Source organism: Camelina sativa, chromosome 11 (assembly GCF_000633955.1).
Source record: "Camelina sativa cultivar DH55 chromosome 11, Cs, whole genome shotgun sequence".
NCBI lineage: Eukaryota > Viridiplantae > Streptophyta > Magnoliopsida > Brassicales > Brassicaceae > Camelina > Camelina sativa.
This window is the reverse complement of record NC_025695.1, coordinates 13,212,939-13,236,633: the sequence shown is the minus strand read 5'-3', so window position 1 is coordinate 13,236,633 and position 23,695 is coordinate 13,212,939. Positions and strand designations below refer to the sequence as shown.

The 23,695-nt window shown below is 36.0% G+C and overlaps 5 protein-coding genes across 8 annotated transcripts; 2 read left to right on the top strand and 3 right to left on the bottom strand.

The window, feature by feature from the left end:
• LOC104723158 (DNA (cytosine-5)-methyltransferase CMT2-like) lies at nt 151-6,585 on the top strand. 2 transcript variants are annotated; one of them, XM_019232263.1, is made up of 23 exons: nt 151-572; nt 700-734; nt 894-1,941; nt 2,182-2,216; nt 2,328-2,427; nt 2,611-2,718; nt 2,802-2,921; nt 3,040-3,130; nt 3,314-3,498; nt 3,611-3,676; nt 3,756-4,007; nt 4,134-4,192; nt 4,263-4,329; nt 4,440-4,769; nt 4,842-4,910; nt 5,003-5,089; nt 5,169-5,256; nt 5,366-5,484; nt 5,563-5,664; nt 5,859-5,902; nt 5,987-6,056; nt 6,141-6,244; nt 6,327-6,585. In XM_019232263.1, exons 1-23 carry the CDS (start codon nt 225-227, stop codon nt 6,490-6,492), a joined length of 3,693 nt encoding a protein of 1,230 aa, XP_019087808.1. In that variant the 5' UTR covers nt 151-224; the 3' UTR covers nt 6,493-6,585. The 2 variants fall into 2 exon arrangements, with proteins under 2 accessions (XP_019087808.1, XP_019087809.1); XM_019232264.1 differs by having other exon boundaries at nt 356-600.
• Nucleotides 6,852-9,507, top strand: LOC104723157 (uncharacterized GTP-binding protein YjiA-like). The gene is made up of 10 exons (XM_010441474.2): nt 6,852-7,132; nt 7,225-7,290; nt 7,382-7,562; nt 7,681-7,877; nt 7,998-8,048; nt 8,166-8,257; nt 8,344-8,420; nt 8,552-8,643; nt 8,745-8,849; nt 8,944-9,507. Exons 1-10 carry the CDS (start codon nt 6,911-6,913, stop codon nt 9,079-9,081), a joined length of 1,221 nt encoding a protein of 406 aa, XP_010439776.1. The 5' UTR covers nt 6,852-6,910; the 3' UTR covers nt 9,082-9,507.
• Nucleotides 10,063-12,398, bottom strand: LOC104723156 (aquaporin NIP1-1-like). Its single transcript, XM_010441473.2, has 5 exons — nt 12,071-12,398; nt 11,734-11,958; nt 11,058-11,276; nt 10,590-10,651; nt 10,063-10,469 (listed from the first exon to the last, which is right to left on the bottom strand). The coding sequence occupies exons 1-5, from the start codon at nt 12,239-12,241 to the stop codon at nt 10,253-10,255; spliced, it is 894 nt and encodes a 297-aa protein (XP_010439775.1). The 5' UTR covers nt 12,242-12,398; the 3' UTR covers nt 10,063-10,252.
• LOC104727924 (putative defensin-like protein 139) lies at nt 15,802-16,406 on the bottom strand. Its single transcript, XM_019231848.1, has 2 exons — nt 16,347-16,406; nt 15,802-16,005 (listed from the first exon to the last, which is right to left on the bottom strand). Exons 1-2 carry the CDS (start codon nt 16,404-16,406, stop codon nt 15,802-15,804), a joined length of 264 nt encoding a protein of 87 aa, XP_019087393.1.
• LOC104723155 (protein ENHANCED DISEASE RESISTANCE 2) lies at nt 16,906-22,948 on the bottom strand. Of its 3 annotated transcripts, none has more exons than XM_010441470.2 (22): nt 22,496-22,948; nt 22,333-22,407; nt 21,891-21,944; nt 21,724-21,789; nt 21,486-21,589; nt 20,948-21,015; nt 20,749-20,865; nt 20,271-20,311; nt 20,065-20,165; nt 19,765-19,860; nt 19,387-19,451; nt 19,227-19,298; nt 18,979-19,134; nt 18,642-18,868; nt 18,523-18,562; nt 18,283-18,428; nt 18,090-18,191; nt 17,897-17,941; nt 17,659-17,799; nt 17,476-17,571; nt 17,294-17,395; nt 16,906-17,195 (listed from the first exon to the last, which is right to left on the bottom strand). In XM_010441470.2, the coding sequence occupies exons 1-22, from the start codon at nt 22,631-22,633 to the stop codon at nt 17,094-17,096; spliced, it is 2,154 nt and encodes a 717-aa protein (XP_010439772.1). In that variant the 5' UTR covers nt 22,634-22,948; the 3' UTR covers nt 16,906-17,093. The 3 variants fall into 3 exon arrangements, with proteins under 3 accessions (XP_010439772.1, XP_010439773.1, XP_010439774.1); XM_010441471.2 differs by having other exon boundaries at nt 18,283-18,425; XM_010441472.2 differs by lacking the exon at nt 21,891-21,944.

The window sequence follows — 23,695 nt, the reverse complement described above, 5'->3', positions numbered from 1 at the left end:
TATATTTTTAAAAAAATATTTTAAAACTATAATATTATAAAAAAAAATATTATAAAGAAGATCATGCGTGGCACGTGACAGTTGGTTTCAGTAAAAAAAAAAGCAAAAAGGAGTCAAAAAGGTAGAAAAAGTCAGCCAGTCACACTCACTTTGATATCTTCCCTTTTCAGTTTCATCCTCATTGGCTAATTTTGGATCCGTTTCTTCTTTATTCACCTTCTCCGATGTTATCGCCGGCGAAATGTGAGTCAGAAGATTCTCGAGCTCAATTGGATCTCAATTCTTCTTCTAGATCCGAACCGGAGTGCCTCGCTCTCGTCCTCTGGGTACCCAGTTCCGAAGAAGGAGCTGCTCAGTCGTCTAGTAGAGAAGAAGCCACGAAGCTCGGAGAGATGAGTTTGAGGAGATCCAATTGTGACTCGCCTAAAGAGAATGGAGGAGGAGGAGGAGAAGGTGGGGTTTCGCAGCGGAAGTCTTCCCGTGGTAAGCCGCATCGGCTGCTTATGCTGACGAACGGCTGTCAGCTTCGGAGGTCGCCGAGATTTACGGCGACGAGTGGAAATTTCAACAATGTATGCTCGATTCCGGTGATCGGAAATAGTAATCGTGCTCTCGAGAGTTTTAATCTTCGTTTTCATTTCATTTGACTGATACGAACGAAGAACTAAAAATCATCGTTCTTTTTATGGATTGATGCAGAAGGAAAGCTCAGATTCTGAGGGATTAACATTCAAGTAAGTGATAGCTTCAGAGCATTTGTTATATATGAATTAGTTTTGAATTGGTTATCTTCAGATGAACATCAGTAAGCTCTAACTCAACTTTGCTTGGGAAATTATCCTGAAATGATGATTTTAGTTCTTAGATATTGTTATCTTGTGAAATTGATGCAGAGGCATAGCTGGAATTGGCAAGAGCCTGGAGTTGGAAATCATTTCCGAGTGTCAATATAAGAACAATGTTGCTGAAGGTAGATCAAGATTGCGAGATCCAGCCAAGAGGAAAGTTTGCAGTGATGCATCATCTTCATGCATCCAGAGTTCTAACCAGAGTCTCGGCTGCAACAAACGAATAAGGAGATCTCTAAGATTCATGAAGGGAAAGGAGAAAGAGGGAGAAGAAATTCTAGGCAAGTTTAGGGAAAAAGGGAAGTCTCTGGCATCTGGGAGCTCAGTCAAAAGATGTTCAAGGCTATCTGGAGTTGTAGAAAATGGCCACACAGAAACTGTGAATACAATAAAAGATTTTGGCCCCGCATTATGTGCTGCGGAACAGGTGAGAGGAACTGAGAAGCTGGTGCAAATTAGTGAGAATGATAACTGTTGTGAGGCTATAAAGAAATGTGAAGGTGATGGCGTTGTTTCATCCAAGCATGAGCTATTAGTTTCATCTTCGGGTTGCAGCAAGACAAATGTAAATGGTTGTAGGGATAGAACGTTAGGAGAACCCAGATCTTCTGACCTATATGCGGATGATATTCACACTAGGTCTTTAAAAATTAGCGAAAATGGTACTAGTAATGGATTAACTATGACGACCGGTTTAGTGGAGCCAGAAGCAATCGGGTCTTTACTTCAGGGTAAAACTAGTGCTTGTGGTGCTGCTGATAAGGGAATTGATAGGGAGATGCATGTAAATTCTACTATGATCTATCTCTCTGACAGCAATGAACAGTCTTCTGTTGAATATTTGTATATGAGAAGTTCAAATGGAGATATTTTGACACAAGTCAAAAGTAGATCTACTCTCTCCTCTGGGGGAAATGAGGAAATCATTTCATTGGATCTGAATTGTCCAACAAAATCAACCAAGAGAAAGGGTGAACGGGTAACCCGGACGGCTGTCCAAGATCAGGACAAACACAGTATCTGTTTTTTCATTGGAGAGCCAATTTCTTGCGAAGAGGCTCAAGAAAGATGGCGCTGGAGATATGATCTCAAGGTAGTTGATTAATTGCTTTGCACTTGACTGCTGCTTAAAAATTGTTTCCGGAAGTTGCAAAATTAAATTTGAGCAATAGAGATTGCATAGTCTAATGGTGTGTACATGAAAAATCTGTGTCTTTTTCAGTCCTATAAGATAGTATATGTTTGTAATCTAACATAACAAGGACCTCATATCCTTCTTTTCACTCCCTAAATATCCGTTTCATTTCTGATTATAAATTTCATTAATTTTCAGGAACGCAAATCTAAGAATACAGGCCAACGATCAGAGTAAGTACTGATGTTTTATCAACTCATTGTTTTTTTCTATAATATTCTCTTCCTTCATATATCGTTCGTGATACTACTATACATTCATTATCCTGAGCGATTCTTTTGAAGAAATGACGAAAACAAGATTGTTGCAAATGTGGAATGCCATTATTGGCAAGCAAAAGTCGACGGGCACACCTTTAGCCTTGGAGACTTTGCCTGCATAAAGGTAAAACATGCTTATTATGAATATGGTATTCTTTACCTCAGTACCGTGGGGTGCTTTTCAGTTTTCACTATTTCATTGGATCAAACCACTTTTCATTCAAGAGCCTTGAATTTTCTAGAATGTTATGCCTTTGTGAAAATAAATTACGTAGCTAATTACATGTCAATCTCCAATATGGAACAGGGTGAAGAAGAAAAAGAGAACTATGTTGGCAAGGTAGTAGAGTTTTTTAAGACAACAGATGGAGAAAGCTACTTTCGAGTTCAGTGGTTTTACAGAGCAACAGATACAGTGTGTATACAAGTTTTTTCTCTCTTGGTTGTTTAATTCTTTCCGTCGCAACAACTAGTTTCTCATTTGTCTAATGTTTGTAGGTAATGAAACAGCAGGCTACTAATCATGACAAAAGGCGTCTCTTCTATTCTACCGTAATGAATGACAATCCAGTAGATTGTCTTGTTTCTAGAGTTACTGTTTTACAAGTTTCACCTAGGGTATGCTGAGTCAAACTCATTCTCTCTCATTCTCTTTTTTTTTTCGCTTACAATTTTTACAGATTTGATCAGTTTGTTACAATCTGCATTTGAATTTTTTTGTTTCATGACTTTGCAGGCAGGATTGAAGCCCAATTCTATAAAATCTGACTACTATTTTGATATGGAGTATTGCGTGGAGTATTCAACATTTCGAACCTTGAGAAATCGTAAGTGCTTGTGTATTATGTACATATCAGCTTATGAGTTGTCGATTGGAAACGGTTATAGCTATTTCTCTTTATTTCTTTATGCAAAACACATGCCACAGTTTTTTACCAGTTCTACACTGTCTTTATATAAGATCCTGGCACAGAAGCTTGAACATTCCTTTTTTTTTTTTTTGGTCTCAGCTAAGTCGTCCGAAAACAAGCATGAGTGTCGCGCCGATGTGGTACCTACAAAATCCACTGAATCTATTTTGAATAAGAATTCTTTTAGCGGAAAGCTTCCTGTGCTTGATCTTTACAGCGGTTGTGGTGGAATGTCAACTGGGTTAAGTCTTGGAGCCAAAATATCTGGTGTTGATGTCGTGACGGTACTTGCTTTAAGTAATTAGTCTTTATCTCTTTAACCTAGGCTGGAAAGCTATTTTTGCACTCAGTTTCATATAATATCTGGATTCCTTTCTTATTTTTTTGCTCTTCCAGAAATGGGCTGTTGACCAGAATATGGCTGCCTGTGAGAGCTTGAAATTGAACCATCCAAATACAAAGGTCAGAATACTTTCGGAGACAATTGCTAGATCATTTTGGAGACTTATACCAAATCTAAGGATGCAGTCGTTGTTTGCAGGTTAGAAATGATGCTGCTGGAGACTTCCTCCTACTTTTGAAGGAGTGGGATAGATTATGCAAGCGCTATGTGTTAAATAATAATGATCAGAGAACTGATACATTAAGATCCGTAAATTCAACACAAAAAACCAGTGAAAGTAGCTCATCTACTGACGATGATTCGGACTCTGACGAGTACGAAGTGGAAAAGCTGGTTGATATATGCTATGGTGATCCTAACAAGACAGGAAAAATTGGCCTGAGGTTTAAGGTATGCCCTATGTTGCACTTATGTTGTTGATCAAACCTTACTTCTTAGGGGTTTAGGAATGTTCTTTGCTAGCTTATGACGTTTTAGGTTTGTGAAGATGAATTATACCCATGACTCTTTCATTAGGTGCACTGGAAAGGATACAGCAGCAACGAAGATACATGGGAACTAGCTGAGGGATTGAGGTATATGCTTTAAAACAATGTCAAAAAGTGTTCGTTGTCTGGATCTAATTAATATTGCTTGAAATTTTAGCAATTGTCAAGATGCCATTCGGGAGTTTGTAACTAGTGGATTTAAGTCCAAGATCTTGCCACTTCCTGTAAGAACTTGCTTCTGAATTGAATTTCTGATCTTTGAAAGTTGTATGATTGTACTATCAAGATCTATTTGAACTGAAAAATCAGAAATCTTGCAAATGATTGTAAACAGGGTGGTGTTGGTGTGATATGTGGGGGCCCTCCATGCCAAGGAATTAGTGGCTATAACCGCTACAGGAATGTTGATTCTCCGTTGAATGATGAAAGGAATCAGCAAATTATAGTTTTCATGGACATAGTGGAGTATCTGAAACCCTCATATGTGTTGATGGAAAACGTTGTTGATATTCTGCGTTTGGACCAAGGTTCTCTTGGGCGATACGCTTTGAGCCGTCTTGTGAACATGAGATACCAAGCAAGGTTGGGTATCATGACAGCTGGTTGCTATGGTCTTTCCCAATTTCGATCTAGAGTTTTCATGTGGGGAGCTGTTCCTAACAAGGTGAATTTATAGGCCTGTTAACTTCCTCAAGCTGACTATTTCATACTTACATTATTTGGTATTTGATTTCAGAACCTACCTCCGTTTCCGCTTCCAACCCATGATGTTATTGTCAGATATGGGTTTCCACTGGAATTCGAGGTAATAAATATTGTTAACTGGTACTTACTTCATATTCCTTCCTTAAGCCTGTCGTTCTTACAACTTAAACCATCTTGGTCTTCATGTTTCAGCGGAATGTAGTTGCGTATGATGAAGGTCAACCCAGAATACTTGAAAAAGCTCTTGTTCTAAAAGATGCGATATCAGATCTTCCTCATGTATGTTTCATATCCACTAGATCCATCTGCAATTCAGGGCTACATATATATTTAAATTCTTTTCTTGTCACATCTCTAGGTGTCAAATGACGAAGACCGGGAAAAAATGCCTTATGAAAGTCTCCCACAAACAGATTTTCAGAGATACATCAGATCAACCAAAAATGGTAAGTTGGACCATCTGTAGTTACAGTCTCTTTCACAACATTGTTCTGATAGGCCATGAACACTCACTTGCATATTACATTACGTTACTCACGCGTTTTGCATTGTCAGATTTGACAGGCTCTGCAACTGATAATTGTAACAAAAGGACAATGCTACTGCATGATCACAGGCCGTTCCATGTAAATGAAGATGATTATGCCCGAGTTTGCCAAATCCCAAAGAGGAAGGTACGCGTTTCTTTTTTACTAATAAACAATCCCAGTCCTCGAGCCGAAAGATTCTCATGTAAAGAGAAGTGTCTGCAGGGAGCTAATTTCAGGGATCTTCCAGGGTTAATTGTCAGAAACAATACAGTGTGTCGTGATCTATCAATGGAACCGGTTATTCTGCCATCAGGGAAGTCTTTGGTAAAGAATCCTCTTATATGAACTGAGCCTTACCCTTACCCATATTACATGAGTTATCAATGAAATTACACACTAGTTGTCATTAAATTCTCCAGCTAATGTCATTCTACTTGTCAAGTCTGCTAATTCAACAGTTCTCAAAATTTCAAAAATGAATATGTGTACTGAATCAGCTCACTTGTTGCCCTCCTTAGGTACCAGAATACGTCTTTACTTTTCAGCAAGGGAAATCTAAAAGGTATACTCTTAGACTCCTCCACCTGAAACTATGTGTTGAAACTTTCAAGTTTTTAAGTCTCTCTCCTGATTTCTAAATTCGCAGGCCGTTTGCCCGACTTTGGTGGGACGAAACAGTTCCAACCGTTCTAACAGTCCCAAGCTGCCATAATCAGGTACCCTCAAAGCCATTCCATGTTTTAACATGAATACATCTTTTATATTCTTAAAACATTCTCTAAGAAGTTTGCTATTTGCAGGCGTTATTGCATCCCGAGCAAGATCGAATGCTAACCATAAGAGAATCAGCACGGCTTCAAGGTTTCCCTGATTACTTCCAGTTCTGTGGAACCATGAAGCAAAGGTACTTTACTTGGTGTTCTTTCGTACAAAAGCCGAGGACAATAGTTTCAGATTACTAAGCAAATGCAATTCAATATTTACAGGTATTGTCAGATAGGAAATGCAGTGGCGGTCTCGGTTTCTCGTGCTTTAGGTTATTCTCTTGGTATGGCTTTCCGTGATCTAGCCGGCGACGAGCATCTGATAAAACTTCCCCTAAACTTTTCTCATTCAACTTACCCTCAGCTTCAAGAAGCCATTCCTCGTTAAAATTTAGGTTTTGTTACATACAAAAGAATGAATTCTGTTCTTTATTTTTTTCCTTATGTTAGGGACTGCGATCGAGATTTTGGTTTGATTCAAATTTTTTGGATATTAATTATAATATTCAACAGAAAAAAAAAATGTTGATTTGACCAAAAAAAAAAAAATTATAATATTCAACAAAAATTATTTAAATAGTTTCAGTTAATTTAGTTTGGTCTTGGATAAGATTTTTTTTTGATTTGGTTCGCGTAGGATCGGATGAAATCGATTTGTCCGGTTTAATATTCCACCTAAACCAATGTTTTGAGTCCGGGTCCGGGTTCGTAATATAAAAAAATCAATAAAACTTCAAAACCCCTCTCTCTCTCTCTCTCTCTGCTATTTTCAAAGGGTTTTAGGGATTTAGGGATTGTCGTCAAAAATGGCTACCAGATTCCTCATATCGCGACCTGGAACAGTATCTTCCTCTCGGAGTTTTCTCACTCCTCGCCTCTTTGGTTTCCTCAATAGCTTCACTTCCTTAATATCGGTTTCACCTCCATCGAAGCCATTCCTCAAATCGTTTTCCTCAGTGCAAGATGTCGCAGACCAGGATACTCGCATTCCCGCCACAGTTATCACCGGATTCCTCGGTTCTGGAAAGGTATATGAGATCAAAATTTCGTGTTTATTGGACTTCCCGAAACTTGTCTGCCTCTTGCTGCGCATTTCTGAGATATTTGTTGGTATCTGCAGACAACTCTGTTAAATCATATTTTGACTTCAAATCATGGGAAGCGTATAGCAGTCATAGAAAATGAGGTAACACAAAGTCAAAGAAGTACAGTATCTTTTAGCTTAATGTTGCAGTCAGATTGGTTAAGCATTTCAGGATTTGTGAATATATAAACAGTTTGGGGAGGTTGATATCGATGGATCTCTGGTTGCGAGCCACTCTTCATCCTCTGATGATATTATCATGGTCAACAATGGTTGCTTATGCTGCACTGTTCGTGGAGATTTAGTCAAAATGCTTCTTGATTTGGTTAAAAATAAACGAGACAGATTTGACCATATTGTCATCGAAACTACAGGTATCCGTTTGGTTGTGTTATTGCGAGTTTTTTTTCACTGAAGCTAAAACTTTCTTAGTTTTTGTTGGTCTGTTTGTTAGTGAGATTGCGTTTTCTTTTGTGATACTTACTTACTCAGGGCTTGCGAAACCTGGTCCTGTCATTGAAACGTTCTGTAGTGATGATTTGCTTCCGAGATATATAAAGTTAGATGGTGTTGTTACACTTGTTGACTCTAAACACGCCATGCGGCATTTGAATGAAGTGAAACCGAGATTTGTTGTGAATGAGGCAGTTGAACAGATTGCTTATGCAGATCGTATAGTTTTGAATAAGGTTTGTTTGTTATATCTTCTTTTAAGAGTCCAGTTCTGTGATGCATTTCTGTCACTTGATACAATTTATGAGGAATCATCTTGTAGGTCGTTAAGTACTTAACTATATTTTGTATGGCAGATTGATTTGGTATCCGAGCCTGAGTTGGAGCACTTAACTAAAAGAATCAAGGTAAGACACTTCTTCCCAATAGAATACTGTTGATTTGCTATGAGCTCACTTTTCCCAATAGAATGAAGATGCATTTGTCATTGACACTTCTTCTTTAATTGGTTTTAAAATCAATAGCAAATCAACTCTATGGCACCCATCAAACACACTAAATTCGGAGATGTTGATATGGATTTTGTCTTAGGGATTGGAGGTTATGATCTTGAGAGGTAACTTCTGCTATGTCTTTTGTCCAATTTTATTAACTTATCTTTCTTTCTCTCTGTTGGTGTCCTGAAATAGCATACCTTTTCAGAATTGATTCAGAAGTCAATGCAGATGGCTTGAGTTGTGCAGAGGATCATGACCATCATCACCACCAATGCAGTCATGGTATATAGATCAGTCTTTCAAATAGAAATTGGTTTCGTAACCTATCTAATTTAGAAGTTAAATCATTTCACGAGCATCTTCGAATTTCACTTTTGTCATTATACACGGGTGACACATTAATACTAATACAGGAAAGCACAAAGAACATCAACATGATCATGTTCATGACTCTGCTGTCACAAGTGTTAGCATAGTGTCCGAAGGAATTCTTGATCTTGATGAGGTAAAAAGCTACTTTTCTCCATCTTTACTTTAGCTGATTCTTGAGTACATCATGCCATCTCGATTGACCTTAACACATTCTGTTTATATGAACTTGTATAGGTTGACGATTGGTTAGAAAGATTAATCGAAGAAAAAGGTGATGATTTGTACAGAATGAAAGGTGTTCTCTCCATCGAGAGCTCTGATCAACGTTATATTTTCCAGGTCTCGAAAATACTAGTTCAACCGTTACTTATACGATTAATCTCTTAAATAATTTATTCAAATCCATTGGAGTTGACAATGGAATCCATTGCAGGGAGTCCATTCGACGTTAGACGGATGCCCAGGCAAATCATGGGGACCCGAAGAGAAGCGGATAAACAAACTTGTGTTTATTGGAAGAAACTTAGATGAGACCATTCTCAGGAAAGGCTTTAAAGGTTGTCTATTATAAAAAGAAAAGAAGAACTCAGAAGCAGGGTCCATCTTTTGATTCTAATCTTCTACAGATAACACATCTTAGTTGATAGAGAGTACACAGACGTACTTAAAACATGGAATGGCGTTTAGCTAGCAGGTTATGCCAAAACGTACCGGGTTTCCAAAAGGCATTGTCAGAACATATAAACGTGTAATTTATTCTCCTGTTTAAGCGACATAGGAATATTTCATGCTGGCATCTAGGTGTCAGTATGACAGTACTGTGTCACGGCGCTCGTTTGAGAATCGAAAGAGTCAGTCACTACTCACTTAATTAGTGCAAAAGAATTCTGAGTTATATGTTTTGATTCCCGCTTTTAACTTATTCGGAGACATAACCATTTGTTGTTCTCCTTCAGACAAACCAAATGGAATGTGATTATTGTACATGAGTTTGATGTTTGACAGCTCTTATTTTACTCTTACGTTTCTTGTTCTTCTTTTCTTAGTTATTATAATTTCTTCTTTTGTTGAGCCGTAGTGGTCTTCGTCGAATTCCGAGCTCGCATTCTCGCCTTGGCTCCTTACCATATTCGTTGGTTGCCGGACATGCAAACGCAAGGTCCGTAAACCTTATCATAATTGACGCCATTGTTAACCTTTTTTTCTTCTGCTTTCCGTTTGGTTTGTGTGCGTATTTTGGTCTTATAAGAGTGGACTGACGTTGCATGAGGAAGTTAACTATAAGGTGTGGATGATATGGGGGTGTGTGCCACTCATTAAAGACTAGAGAGTGGTGATGTTGGTGGATGATGTTAATTTGGATATTTCCGAACAAAGCAACATGTGCCCGGCTTGTAAGTTGTGGACACAAAAGTATTGCTCGCTTGGCAATGATTGCGACTCCGGATTTTGTGCTTCCTTTGACAATTTCCAACAATTTTGCTTAAACTAAACCCTTTTATTTCCACAATTGATTTTTTTTTAATACTCCATATATACAGCTCCACATAAATATGAAGATAGAATCTTTCGCATTAAGTAAAAGAGAGAAAACGTAGCAATTAATATATCATATCGAATCCATACGTAAGGTATGGAGTATGGTATGGTGAAAGTTGTTACAATTCATTTTGAAAATACTTAATACCAAAATATTCCCATCACTTCTTTAACGTAGCCATGCTTTTTTATTTTCTCCTTAACTAAGAGCTACCGCTTCGCACGGTCTTTAAAAACGAACCGCTTTTGGTTATTTCTCTCAATGGTTTATCGGTGTATCTAACCGTGTTATAAACCCACGCACCAGAAACCGCACCAAGTATTGGTGAGACTATGTAGATCCAAATTCCTTTATAGCAACCGTGCACCATTGCAGGTCCAAAACTTCTTGCTGGATTCATCGAAGCACTCGATATCGGTCTGATAAAAATGATTAACATAATTAAGTTCATATCATTTTTTTTTAATTTTTTTAGTGGAAAAAGAAAAGTATATGCACACTAATAATAAATAGAATTGGTGCGTGATAATTTAACTTACGCAGCAATTAGAACATTAAGTAGAATCGTTGCTCCTATTGCTAATCCAGCAAGCTCTCCGATCTGAATATTGTAGCATTTGATCCCAATGTTAACTTTCTCATAAATTTAAAGACCAGAGAAAACAAATGTAATCTCTGAGGCAGTAGTATTAATTAACAACACTAACTAAATATATAGAGAAACAATTGAAAACCAGAAAATGTCTTCGGTCACGAAAAAATATACTAATATTTTTGGTTAGAAACTTAGAATATTTGCCTTCCTTGTAATCAAAATTTATTATATATATTTTTTTTCTGATCATTTATAATTTTATATTATTAGGGTTTGTGTATTCCTATTATTGTGACGTTTTATATATATATATAATATATTGAATTAGATTTTGACGGGTGAGTATACAAGCCATCAAATTTGACTAGTATATAATTTCAGTTCAACACAAGAAAAAATTGAAAATACTAACCGCTCGATTATCCGTAGCAACGCCAGAAGTGATGAACATTAGATAGAAAGTGACGATAAACTCCATCACAAACGCTTGCAGATCCGATCCCACCGGTGATGATCCAATAAACACATCGTGTTTTCCGCTACAAACGTCGTGATCAAGTCCCAACAACAGTCGTAAAGTTGCAGCCGCCAGCGTTGCTCCCACCACTTGTGATATGACATAAGCCGGAACCTAAAAACATCAAAGAAAACTCAAAAATACATTAATTTACAATTTCACATTAACTAATTAAGGGACCCAATGTATTAGAAGACTGTGACGTTATTTAACAAACTTTGACTTTGTACGTGTGGAATACTATTTGTGGAAATAACTTGCATGAAACACTTTTCAAAAGTTTAATTTGGAAACTAATTAACTAAATAAAATTTTCATCTTATTTATCGTCACTCAAACTATCTTCACTCATCTATTTTATAGTTAATGTCGCATTAAAAATGCTACTTCTTTAAATAACCTAAACTCTCGTGCAATACAAGCAAACGTTAGATAAATTAGACCTATCAAACACAAAACACTAATATTCTTTAGTTTGTTTACAAAACTAAAAAACACACATAAATACAAAACTTGATCGAACAATATCGGCAGGCGGCAGCTATATATGTAATTGTGTTATGTATATGACCTGTTTCAGAGGAAAACGGCGGCAAGAGGCGAATGCAATAGTAATGGCCGGATTGAAATGAGCACCGGAGATGTGACCAAGAGAGTAAATGAGGACCATGACGGTGAGTCCCCAAACGATGGCGATCCCTGGAAGAGTTAAGGCATTGTCATTTTGTATGTTTACAGCCACTGATGCACAACCGGTGAATACCAAAAAGTAGGTTCCCACAAACTCCGCCATCAACTGAAAACATAGCGTAAAAGAAAATCCAGTAAATTAGCTTTAGATGGAGTGTTTTCAAGTCTAACTTGTAAGAGTAACTTTTGGAGATGGAGAGTAACAGAAGTGAGAAAACCTTTTGTAAGAAAGGGACAGAGACTGAGAGGAGAGAGTTTTGTTTCTTCAAGGGGTTTGGGTTAAGACGAGTAGCTTCTATTTGTTGTTGTTGATGTTCGTCTTCTTCCTTGAGATTCACCACTACTGCTTCTTCTCTGGCGCCATAGCCGTTTCCCGAGATATCCCCCATAAATGAATTCTGTTTTATCAGAAACAAAGAAGACAAAAAAGGGTTAAACTTTAAAGGACTTGTTATGACTTGTGAGAATGATAAGTTTCGTGGCGATTGTCTCCTATTTATTGGGGATCGGGGGAGAGAGAGATTAGAGTCTCTTTGACGATTTCAATATTACCATTTTAAGTAATGCTTAAAGATATTCCCTTAATTATTTGCATGCATTTCCCATACTATATTCTTATCCACAAAAGTATATTTGTATAAGTTGATGATTGTTTTGTTTTAACGTCATACGGTTAATTTGATCGTCATAAGTTCGCGTTTTATCTAAGATTTCGAGTAATCTAACGTTAAAGAACTTACGCCCAAAACAGGTTTTGGGTTATTGGATATGAACTAACTAAAATATCTTAATTATTTTGGCTAGATAGTAGGTTTAGTCTGCGGAAGCAAGTATATCAAGAATTTTATAAGTTTTTATACCAAATCATTCGATTTTTATAGATTATTTTTTTTGTTTGCAGATCAATACAAAGTTTATAAGCTATAAGAGATCTCTCATCTCTAGATATCCTAAATTTTAAAACATATCATATCGAATATTGCATTTCGGATATTAAGTCAACCCTACCGGACCCGGTCATATGTAGTGTACAACCAAATTTGGTCGTATAAATCGTATCATATAGACCAAAAAAAGATATCATGCAAAATTTATAATAAACTGTTATCATTTATGGAAAGTTGAAAAGTGTCAGTTGATTGAATGAATGAAGGCATGAAGGCCTCTTCAAGTCTTCAACTACCACCCGAAATATGGACACACTTTATTTATCTTGTCGTAGTTGTGCGCATAAAATTACTCTAAAATTCAAGATATTTAAAATCTAGATGCCAACTTGCTAGCGTAACTATCTAGATTTCGATCCGTAGACTTTAATCTATTGTTCGGATCAGATCATATCAACCTCAAGTTTGAATCCATCCTAACATGTAACTAATTATCAGAATTTTTTTATATGCGACGATAGTTGTTACTTGATGGCCTCCTCAAAATGTCATCTCTAGCTTACGTTGAGTTCGAACCTCTTTAATGGATGTTAACATGTACGGTTGTGGCATTTACAACTCACGTTTTGATTTTTCAGTAAAATTAGCATTTAATCTTAAAGACTTTTCAGTTGCACCAAGTCATTAGAATATACATATTTTTCCCCCTTTAATCAGTGCTTCAGTATCTTCCTGTATATATAAAATGGTAAATTTGGTTTCAACTTGTCACATAGTATACATTAATAATTTTCAGTGTTAATGCCACATGTAACACGTATCCTCCTCGATGCATTAATGATTTGTTATATCAAGACTATACGATTTACGATCAAAATTTGTACTAATGAAAGTTCAGACGTAAAAGAACTGGTGAATCGTGTATATATTTATATGACCAAATGAGTAAATACATTATGTATATGATGTATGATGCCAAAATTCTGAGGTGAGAATACGTATTGCATGTGAGAACACACACACATATACATAAAAAATAAAAAATGAAGCTAAATGAATGAAGTATATTATTCAGAAAGAAAAAGAACATATATGTAGGAGAGTGTCAAAGTCGATCAAAATTATTATGTTTCCCATGAGAAGGGAAGGTTTTTAAGATTTCAGAATACATACTTGTTTGTATTTTATAGTTTGACATAAAAATGAAGGTGCCACGGATCACGGGGAAATCATTTAATTTAATTAAGTTTGAATCAAATTTCAGTCACATGTATAGTAACTGTATCATTCATTCATCAAGATATGCTAAATCTCTATTAATTTAAAATTTTGGGACAACTGTATGTCAACTTCATTATTCTTTTATTTCGCCAAAAGTAACCAATCATCCATTGAAGCTTATAAAAAAAAAAGGTTTATTTGTATGGGAAACCAATCCGAAAGTCCATAGTTTCCAAGAAAAAGAGAATTTCGTGCTCGTGCTCTTCTAGCAAAGCAATTTGCACATATACATTATTACAAATCATTTTGACTGACAACTGAATTAAATGTTTGCAATCAGTTTCAGAAAGCAGATCATTCAGAGAGACAAATTAATATAATGCACTTCATAACCCAAAGAAGAAACTCAAATTGTACATGAAGTGGAAAAGACATTGTCGAGAAGCTTTCAGCCCAATTAATTAGATTAACGTGTAACTTTTTTTTTTTTTTGGCAAATCATTGGTCAAATAATAATATAAGATATGAGACATCCAGGCGGATAAAGAGGAGTTTGCATTTTTTTTCTTAATCTACAATCCGCGCTTTCAAAATGGAAAAACGGATAATTTAGCGCGACGTGTTCGCACAGTTCCGCACTTAGTTAACTATATAAACACTGTTTCTTCGTATTGACTTGCCAATCTTGTTACTCTGTTGTCAAAAAAAAGATATTGGTTATATTCCAAAAAATAATTCTAATCATCATTATACAACCCGATCTTAAATTCAGTTTAATTAATATACTAGTATACAACTATTTTTGTAAAAAAAATTGAAGATAGTTTCTATTACCCGGCACTTCGGGCAGACAATGAAATAAAAAATAAATAAAAAACATATATACCACGGAACTAGTATGTTATGTTCCAGTGAGAAGGGAACGTACTAGTATGTTATGTGCAGAGAACATACATACTTGTAATATTTTATTACGTTTGGTTTAAAGTTGAAGGTGCTACGGATCACGGAAAATCATTTTTATTACTATTGAGTTTGATCCTTAAGTTTCAGTCACATGGTTTGGTAATTATATCATTCAAGATATGCTAAATCTCTGTACAACCAATGTATATATTCGACCATGCATGGATGCAAGTTTCGATTAGATACCACGTCAAGATCATCGGAAGAAATTTAGATATGAGGACCTTCTCAGGAAAGGCTTCAAAATGTTGTCCAGTATATAAGTATAAGAACTTGGAAACAGGATCTATGTTTTGGTTCGAATTTCGGCAGATAAGACTTGTTTAGGCTCTCAATGTCCCAACCAATATTGTTTCGAAGATGTTGGCACATGCATCGGTGGTCATTGAACAAGACTCCAAACGTCAGAGTGGCAAAGTACTCTATACCAGGATAAACGGATTTTATCTGTTGTCAGGTCCGGCCCTTCACCCATTCTTATGACACATGGGTGTTAGGCTTCCATATTTTCTGAGATTTTTAGTAACAAAAATAGGCCTCAAAACATATTTTTACTGCAAAAATAGGCATCAATTTTATGAAAGTTATAGATTTGGCCTCAAATTTTAAATTTATCTACTTTTTTATTGCAAAAATAGGTCTTATTTTCCAAAATTTTAAGATTTAGTTTCAGTTTTATTTTTTTATCTATAAAATCCATTAAAAAGTAATTGTTTTGTATTGGGCCACAAATTTCACTGGGCCGGCCCTGTCTGTTGTATTAGTAAGAGTTTTTTAACAACTTTACTAGAAGGTTGGTTTTATTACAGTATATAAGATATAAAAATATGAGTTGATGTTGGGTTTTCATTAGTGAAATACAATAATACTATTAATTAAGAGCTAGGGTCGGGGCGTAAGCAAGTATAATAGCAGACGCAAGCGGGGCGATTGTCGTATGCTTGAATGCAGCCACCCTTGCCTTGTCTCTTGAGTATACATACAAAGGCACAGTTGACGGGTGTACACTCTCCCCATGTTAGCATGTCATGACAACGTACCGGTACCATTCTCTGTCCCATTGCCATCCCTATATTACAGTAATGCATGGTTAAAACACACATATATAAATTCTCAGTTTCTTATATAAAATTGAAAAAAAAAAAAAACAACTATCTGAATGACTTTTTTTGTTTTAGCGCATGAACAACCTTCATAACAAAAATGGTAGTACGAATTACGAAACATGAGAACTATACCTCAAATTCTTTAACATAAAATAATTGAACTAGTTATTACGAAATTCAAAAATAAAAAAATAGAATCTAGATATCTAACTATCATGACTCATAGTTGACGTAAGAAGCTTGAATTGTTAATGTAGGAAATTAGATAATTTGTTATAAAATTAAAGATGATCTTTAAATACAAACCTATACATAATACATAGAAGGGTGACAATACATAGAACGGTGACGGAGAGTTGAAAGGATTTAGTCATGTCGGATATTGCAAGAGAATGGTTAATGTTTGATGAATAAAAGAAGAGCAAATTTCACATATTTATCTATGTGATTTGAGTCATTGCCTTAGAACCATGAGTTTATTTTCCCCCTTTATTGCTAAGGATTTCTTTCCCATTCAAATAGAAAACCAAAGAAATTTCGTTAACTAGAAGATTACATGCTTTGTTTAGAATAAATTAGAAGATTATATACAAGAGAAATAGGATTTTTTTTTTTTAAGTTTCATATATTTTTTTGTGTTAAGCAAATAGAAGCAAGAAATTTGGAGGCGTACGCATGAATGGTAAAAGGTAGGGACATATGCAATTTTTTTTTTTTTTTTTTCTCAAACAGACATATGCAATATTATCCACTAGAATATTTCTTGAATGAATAGCAAATTAACGACTTTTTTTTAAAAAATGTTTAGAATGGATAGATATGTGTAAGTTTACACAGATCAGGCAACGCATTACAATATTGACGCACTGTAAATAAGATATATAACAAACTATTTTTTCACTATAATTTGACATTACAGAGAAGAAATAAAAAGGATGTATTAAAACAAAGGCAAATGAAAAAGAAGAGAAGACAGAGATAAAGAATATTATTCCAAAGAACCACCAAACACTTAATGTGAGAACTTATATATGAAGTTTGATGGGTAATTTCTGAAGGGTTTATTCTGACTCCAGATTCGGAACAATAGCCGAAGAGAGCTCTATATGCGAAACCCGAACTGCACCAATTAGCCTCTCTGGCAGTTCTTCCGGTGTATTTGCCTGCAAATTCCAACATGATTTGTATGCATAAATAATAACCCAAGCTACCTGAGCAAATCCAAATGTTATATGGGTCAGTAGTTTCTAGATAAAATTACCTGTACAAGGAAAGCCATTTCCACAACCAGAGAGGTGATTACACCAATAACGAGGCCAAGGACCCCATTTGCAACCGTTGATGAACCAATATCTATGTCAATCTACATCAACAAGATAAAGTATTTGAGTTATTATTGGTTCGAGAGGCAAATTTATAAACTACAATGATGGGTATGCTCACTTCTAAGTATGTCGGGCCACGGATGTAGTTGCAGTCCACTGCTTTCCCAAGGAGACATGGGGTGCTCCCCACGCTTTGCCTTACTATCCATGAGCCCTGGCACAGAATTGAGTTATACGTGAAATTGACTTCCTATAGAATCTCTACATACTTGCAGCAGTAATCACAAAGAGATATACATACCTTAGGAACTAATGGTATAAGCTTTAGCCTACTATTTCGGAATTCATCATCACCATCCACAAACCGTTGCAAGAGGGACCCGGGTACGAGTTCTTTCATCACGAAATAAAACACCATACTGTAGTGTGTTGATCCTGGAACCTATTTATATACCAGTATTACACCTATATAAATAGGACTGTGTGGTTTGTACACAATGTTCAGAATCTTAATATAATAGTTGATGGGCAAAGCTTACTTGAACATTTACCACCATTGAGAATAGACCTTTTTCTGCAGCAACCTGAACATGTGTATCAAAAGGCTCAATAATCGTTCTAAGTGATTATGATTCATCCAAAAGCTAATGAATAACATGGGAAGAATATTGAAGGTTTAGTGGAAAATCTCTCCTTTAGGTAACTAAAATTAAGGTGCTTTGTGTATCTTACTTGTGCTGCACAGCCTTTGCGTCTAGCAACATGATCTATTCTTTTACTGTCTTTGAACCAATCAACAGCAACGAGATCCATAAGATGCTTCCCAGCAGGTATCTTCCGTATGGTGTTAAATGTATAGAAACAAAAGTTAGTTGGATGTAAGAACCTAACCATTCTTAATTAATAAGACGACAAATTTAGCAACCTTTCTTTTATCTCCACCGAAACTCTTGCCCCGAACTTTGAAATTGTTCCCGTCAGATGTCCTCCAGCAGTTACGGGCATTTTCATTTTCATTGCGCTTTAGGTTACCCGAGAAGCATGACAGATCAATGTCGTGAGCAGGTTCTTCTTCAGAAGTTTCAAATCGCACAAAAAAACCATTGCTATTAGATATCCTAATTGGCTCAAGTAGCATTTTCATACTAAATAACAGGGTGCTCACCTGGTCTCTTGACATCGTTTTCTGTTTTACTAGTTTCAGGCTGAAATGATACACAAAAGTGACGATTCAATTCCAGATGCTGCTTAAGATTTTAAAATCAAAATGCTCGATATTCAAACCTCTTGTTCCGATTCAGCAATCTGAAATTCATCATCATCATCCGAGTCTTCATCCATGAGCACAGAGTTTCTGTTAACAGAATTTGTTTGATCAAGAGAAAAGGCAGACTGATGCAGAGACTTCCCACTCTTACTCAAGCTCAAGGAAGATGATGCCATATTCACCATGACAGGGATCCGGGTAGGAAGACCTCTCTCATCTGTCTGTGAAAACCATTCCCGCAAACCTGGGATAAGCAGCACCATGAATTAAGATGGATGATATTAAATAGCCAATGGAATTCCTTTTCTGAAAGAACATAAGGAAACCAGTGGAAAGGAGCATGAAAGAACTTACCAGCAACACTGTTCAGCATTTGAAGAAGACAATGTTGTTGAAATGCTGGAAGATAGCCTGCACCCCACCCTTTTAGATCAATTTGTATTAGATGTTGCACTTGTGTTCTAGGCCTCCCATTCCGAGGTTTTAGTGGGGAAATATTATATCCTCCACCTAAGTGAAACAAAAATAGGGTTAGATAGTAGTACATCAAAGAGTAGAAGAATTTTATAAGTAAGTAACGTCAATTATTTTCGTAGACATACTCTCAAGATGAGCCCGAACACATCCAGGTTGTGGACCACAATTCTCATGCTCCCTAGAACGGAACAACACAACTTCACAGAAAGAGCGAAATAAATAACCAACAATCTATATCAAAATACCTTTCCAGATTCTACATGAATAAAGAGGAAAGAAAGATACCATAACTCCCATCATCATTACGGCGCCAATAGCGGACATAACAGAGGTCACGAGGCCACACAATCCTGAAACCATTTGATGTCATAATCAGGATAAAACAGAGCTCGTGGAAACAGTAAAAAAATATTCAAATGGGAAACAGAAAGATCACAAATGAAAACAAAGATAATAACCCTGAATTGGTTTTCTTACCCAGTCTTATACACAAATCTAAGACGCCTTAGCATTAAACCTACAGCCCTTGAGGGCAACCAATTCTGTGGTATACTGGTATATTCCTAACGATGTGGTGATAAGGTTTAATTCATTGGGAACAAAATCATCACATTTTGTTAGCTTGACTATTAGTAGACAATTTATTTTCAGGTGCAAACTTACATTGGAAACCAGTCGAGCAGAAGTCTATGATAGAGCACTGCTGTGTGACCATCCACCTCTTCCACTAAGCTACCATACTGAAAGCTGCAGTCCCACCTACATAGAACAGGACACTATTTTTCAGGAAAGAAACATATATACATAGACCCGACATTAATAACAAAATGCATAAAACCACAAGGAAAAAAATTAATAAATTTTCCAAATAATAGTGTCTAAATGCAATAAATTGAAGAAATACAAGCCATCTTCTACAATCAGACTATGAGTAGAAAACATAGAAGGCAGAGAAGCACCTACTCATAACGAGTGCCATCCATGCTCATCAGAAGCTCGAATATATCCTCACACGTTGCCTCCACTACACCGACAGCCTTCATAGCCCTGCTACAGCTTCTTGGCTGCACGTGTAGCACTATAATGATGGTTCTTGTCTATATAAAGTTACAATGTAATCAAAAAGAAATTACGCCATAATAATGACGAGGTATTCGACATTTCCGTACAAGGTAATCAACTTCAAGAAGCTCTTCAAAAATCCTAAGACCTGCCAAATGTGTAAAAAAGCAAGAGCTAGTTAAGGCCAAATGCTAAAGAGCAATAACTAAATAAATATGAACCCAAAAAAAAAAAGTAAGAGCCTTGAGCCAATGAAAACTTGAAAAGTTCACCCAATTACAATTAGAAAAAACAGATCTAAAATTTTCATTCAAGAGTTCCATTGTAGAATTCAGGCCTATCAATTAACCACGAAGCAATGGGAATGAAGCAATGGGAATGACGGAACCCATAAATATAGAGGATCCTATTGATTTTGCATTGAAAACGATCTTCCAGTTCCTAGAGGAGATAACTAATGAAGACACTGGATTCCAAAAGTTCCAAATAAGATCTCATAATTGTTGTTTATCAACGAGAACATAGTATACTAAATTGCATTTCAGAAGTAGCAGCAGGATCTAGAAACTCTGTAAAACCACAAACCATTTTGGCACTGAAGGAGACGCCAGTGTTTTCTGGAAAATGCTTGGTTGTTGGAATTCTGGTTGGCCAACTCTGCATCAAATTCTTTGGTCCAGTCAAGTACAGATTCTGGAGGACCTGCAAGTTTTTTTGAGGTGATTAGATCATCCCGGATGGCAGTACCAGATTTAAACACAAAAAAGTGAATTCGGAAAAAAACCATTTCCAATAGTTGTCCTCCTCATTAAGCTACGTCGAGAGTCCTCTTCATCCTCTGGCGCACTATATCTGAAGGAAATTGCAGATATTTTTTGCATAACATATGCATATTAGAAAAAAAACAAAAAAGATAAACAAAACATAGTGACAAACATCAAAAAGAATGACATCTGATGGGTACTCTCTACATGCATCATTTTGTTAGCCTATTCTGATTTTGTGAATTTGAGATCTTTAGAATGACTGAAGCAGCCGGTTAGGGAAAAAGCCATACCCAGATTAAGATCGGTAGTATACTTCCTATATGTTTTATCTAATAAAATGACAAATTCAGTTTATTTCTAACTATTGCCACAAACAACTTAAAATTTGAACAATGTAAATGGTCATTCCATAACAAGGAGATCAGGTTTATGAATGATAATAATATTCAGAACATAATTTGTTCCGATTTAGTCTGGAGAAACTTAAGCCAATGAGTTGTTGGAAGATTCGATTTGGAAGAAGTAATATAGAAATCTTTTAAAATAAGCACTTACTGGCTTTCATGTTCTGAGGATGAAGCAGTTCTTCCAGTATCCATTCCAGACTTATATTCAAAGGAAACATACTGCTGACCATTTGGAACTTGGGACTCTTGATGCTGCACCAGTGCAAAACATAGTTAGGTAATCAGATAAACTACCAATCTACAAATGTTTAAACAGTGACTACTATATAAATACTAAAAGGGAAGTAAGCTTTTGTGATTCAGGAACTGGCAGGCAGATGACTAACCTGGTCTATAACAGACTCAATTTTTTCCTTCCACATTAGTGCTTCCTGGATGTTGAACGCTGCCATCTAGCAAGAAACACACTCCATATTAACTAACCCAAAAGTTTGAATTGCCAAGTACCACAGAAAATCCGGTGTTAACTATTCTTAAAGTATAGAAAACATACCGTAATTCTATGACTCTTTTCTTTCTTGTTATAAACAGACAACACGTAAACCATCTGCAAATTCGAGCCGAAAAGCCCAAAAGAGTTTGTAGAGGCATAAGTGATATAACAGTCAAGGATATGATAAGAGAAAATTAACGTGTAATGGGAAAACCATCAACTGATTCAACTATTCTACCCAGTTACTCTGCCCAGAATTATATAATCCTCACAACTAAGAATAACTAGCAGCCAGTCCTACTTCCTAGAGAGTCTTCTTCTCCTACTCATAACCTCTCTCACCCTACTATTGAAAGTTCAAATATATGCCAGGGAAGAGAAGATACGTCTGAATAACTTCCTCCGATCCATACCAAGGAAAATGAAACATATCACATACACAACCAATAAACACTTCCAAGTAACAACATGGTAACAGAGAAAGGTAAAAAGCAAGACTCACATGTCCATGATGTGTTTTCAAGCCTCGATCCTCAACTCTGCAGTTACCATCAATCAACATAGTCTTGATAGGAACCTGTAAACACTCATATTTTTCAGCTAAAACCTCTCACACCACTCAAACAAAGAACAAATAAACAAGATTCATAAAACCAATCGTTCACCTGATAATCCTGAGGTTTCTTCTTGTAATACGCCAGAAGACGAGGCTCCAACACGAAATACCTCATATGAATATACGATCTTCCGATCTTCCTCCTCCCATACCTAACCATCCACCCTTCGTACACTACCTTTGACATTTCTCTCTGTCCCTCGAACAACCAGGGAGTACGAACGAAACAAATCAAAAGAGCTCACAAAAACTTCTCCCCACGGAATTCGAAATCGGAAATCTAACTCTTAATTCCGCGGGAGAATCATTCGAGTTATACTAATTGACCTGATTGTTCATCGGCGCTCCGGCGCCGGAATCTGGTGATTTTCGCAGATGCCTCTCTGCCGAACTAGCGAAGATTTTATGAGCTCACAGATTTTTTTCAGAATTCCGAAAAAAAAAAAAAGAATAAATCGAAATTTTCCACTTCGACGAAAATACAAAGAGAAAGGGATTCAACTTTGACAGAAATAAGAAAAAAATCCAATGCTTTAATTTAAAATAAAATAAAAACATTAGAGAGAAAAATATCTATACAAAATAAATTAAATTAATTTAATTTAATTAAATAACTAAACACGCCAAAGGAGTAAGTTAGTAGTCTGTTAATTTAAACTAACATAAATGGATGTTTATATGTTTTAATTTAATTGAGTAGCCATTAATTGATTTAAATTAATTATCATAGTCATGCCTAATCAGTTCAAAAACTCTATATTATATTTAATTTTTATTTTGTCGTAGTCATCATATAAAATATAAATAAATTAGCTGACGAAGCAATTCCATTGAGAAGGTCGCTGACGGCGATGTTATTCCGTTCCGCAACGACGACGTATCAACAAAATAGCTGACGTGTTAACCACATACACGTGGTCCACAATAGTTGGCTGACGTCTTCTTTAGTTTTTTTAATAAGTAAGACAACATTATATGATTTATGAACACATACAAAAGTCAAAACTAAAGTGATTTCAAAATTTACTGATCAAGACATCTTTCAATATGTATGTACAGTAAAACCTCTATAAATTAATAATTATTATAAAAATTAATAAATTTTGCTGGTCCCAAGTCGGGCCAGTGTAAAAATTAACAATATTCGATAAGATAATAAAATTATAATTTTTTTGAAATCTCAATGTAAAATATGGTCCCAATAATATCATAAATTAATAATCATGTAAATTTATATATATATATATAT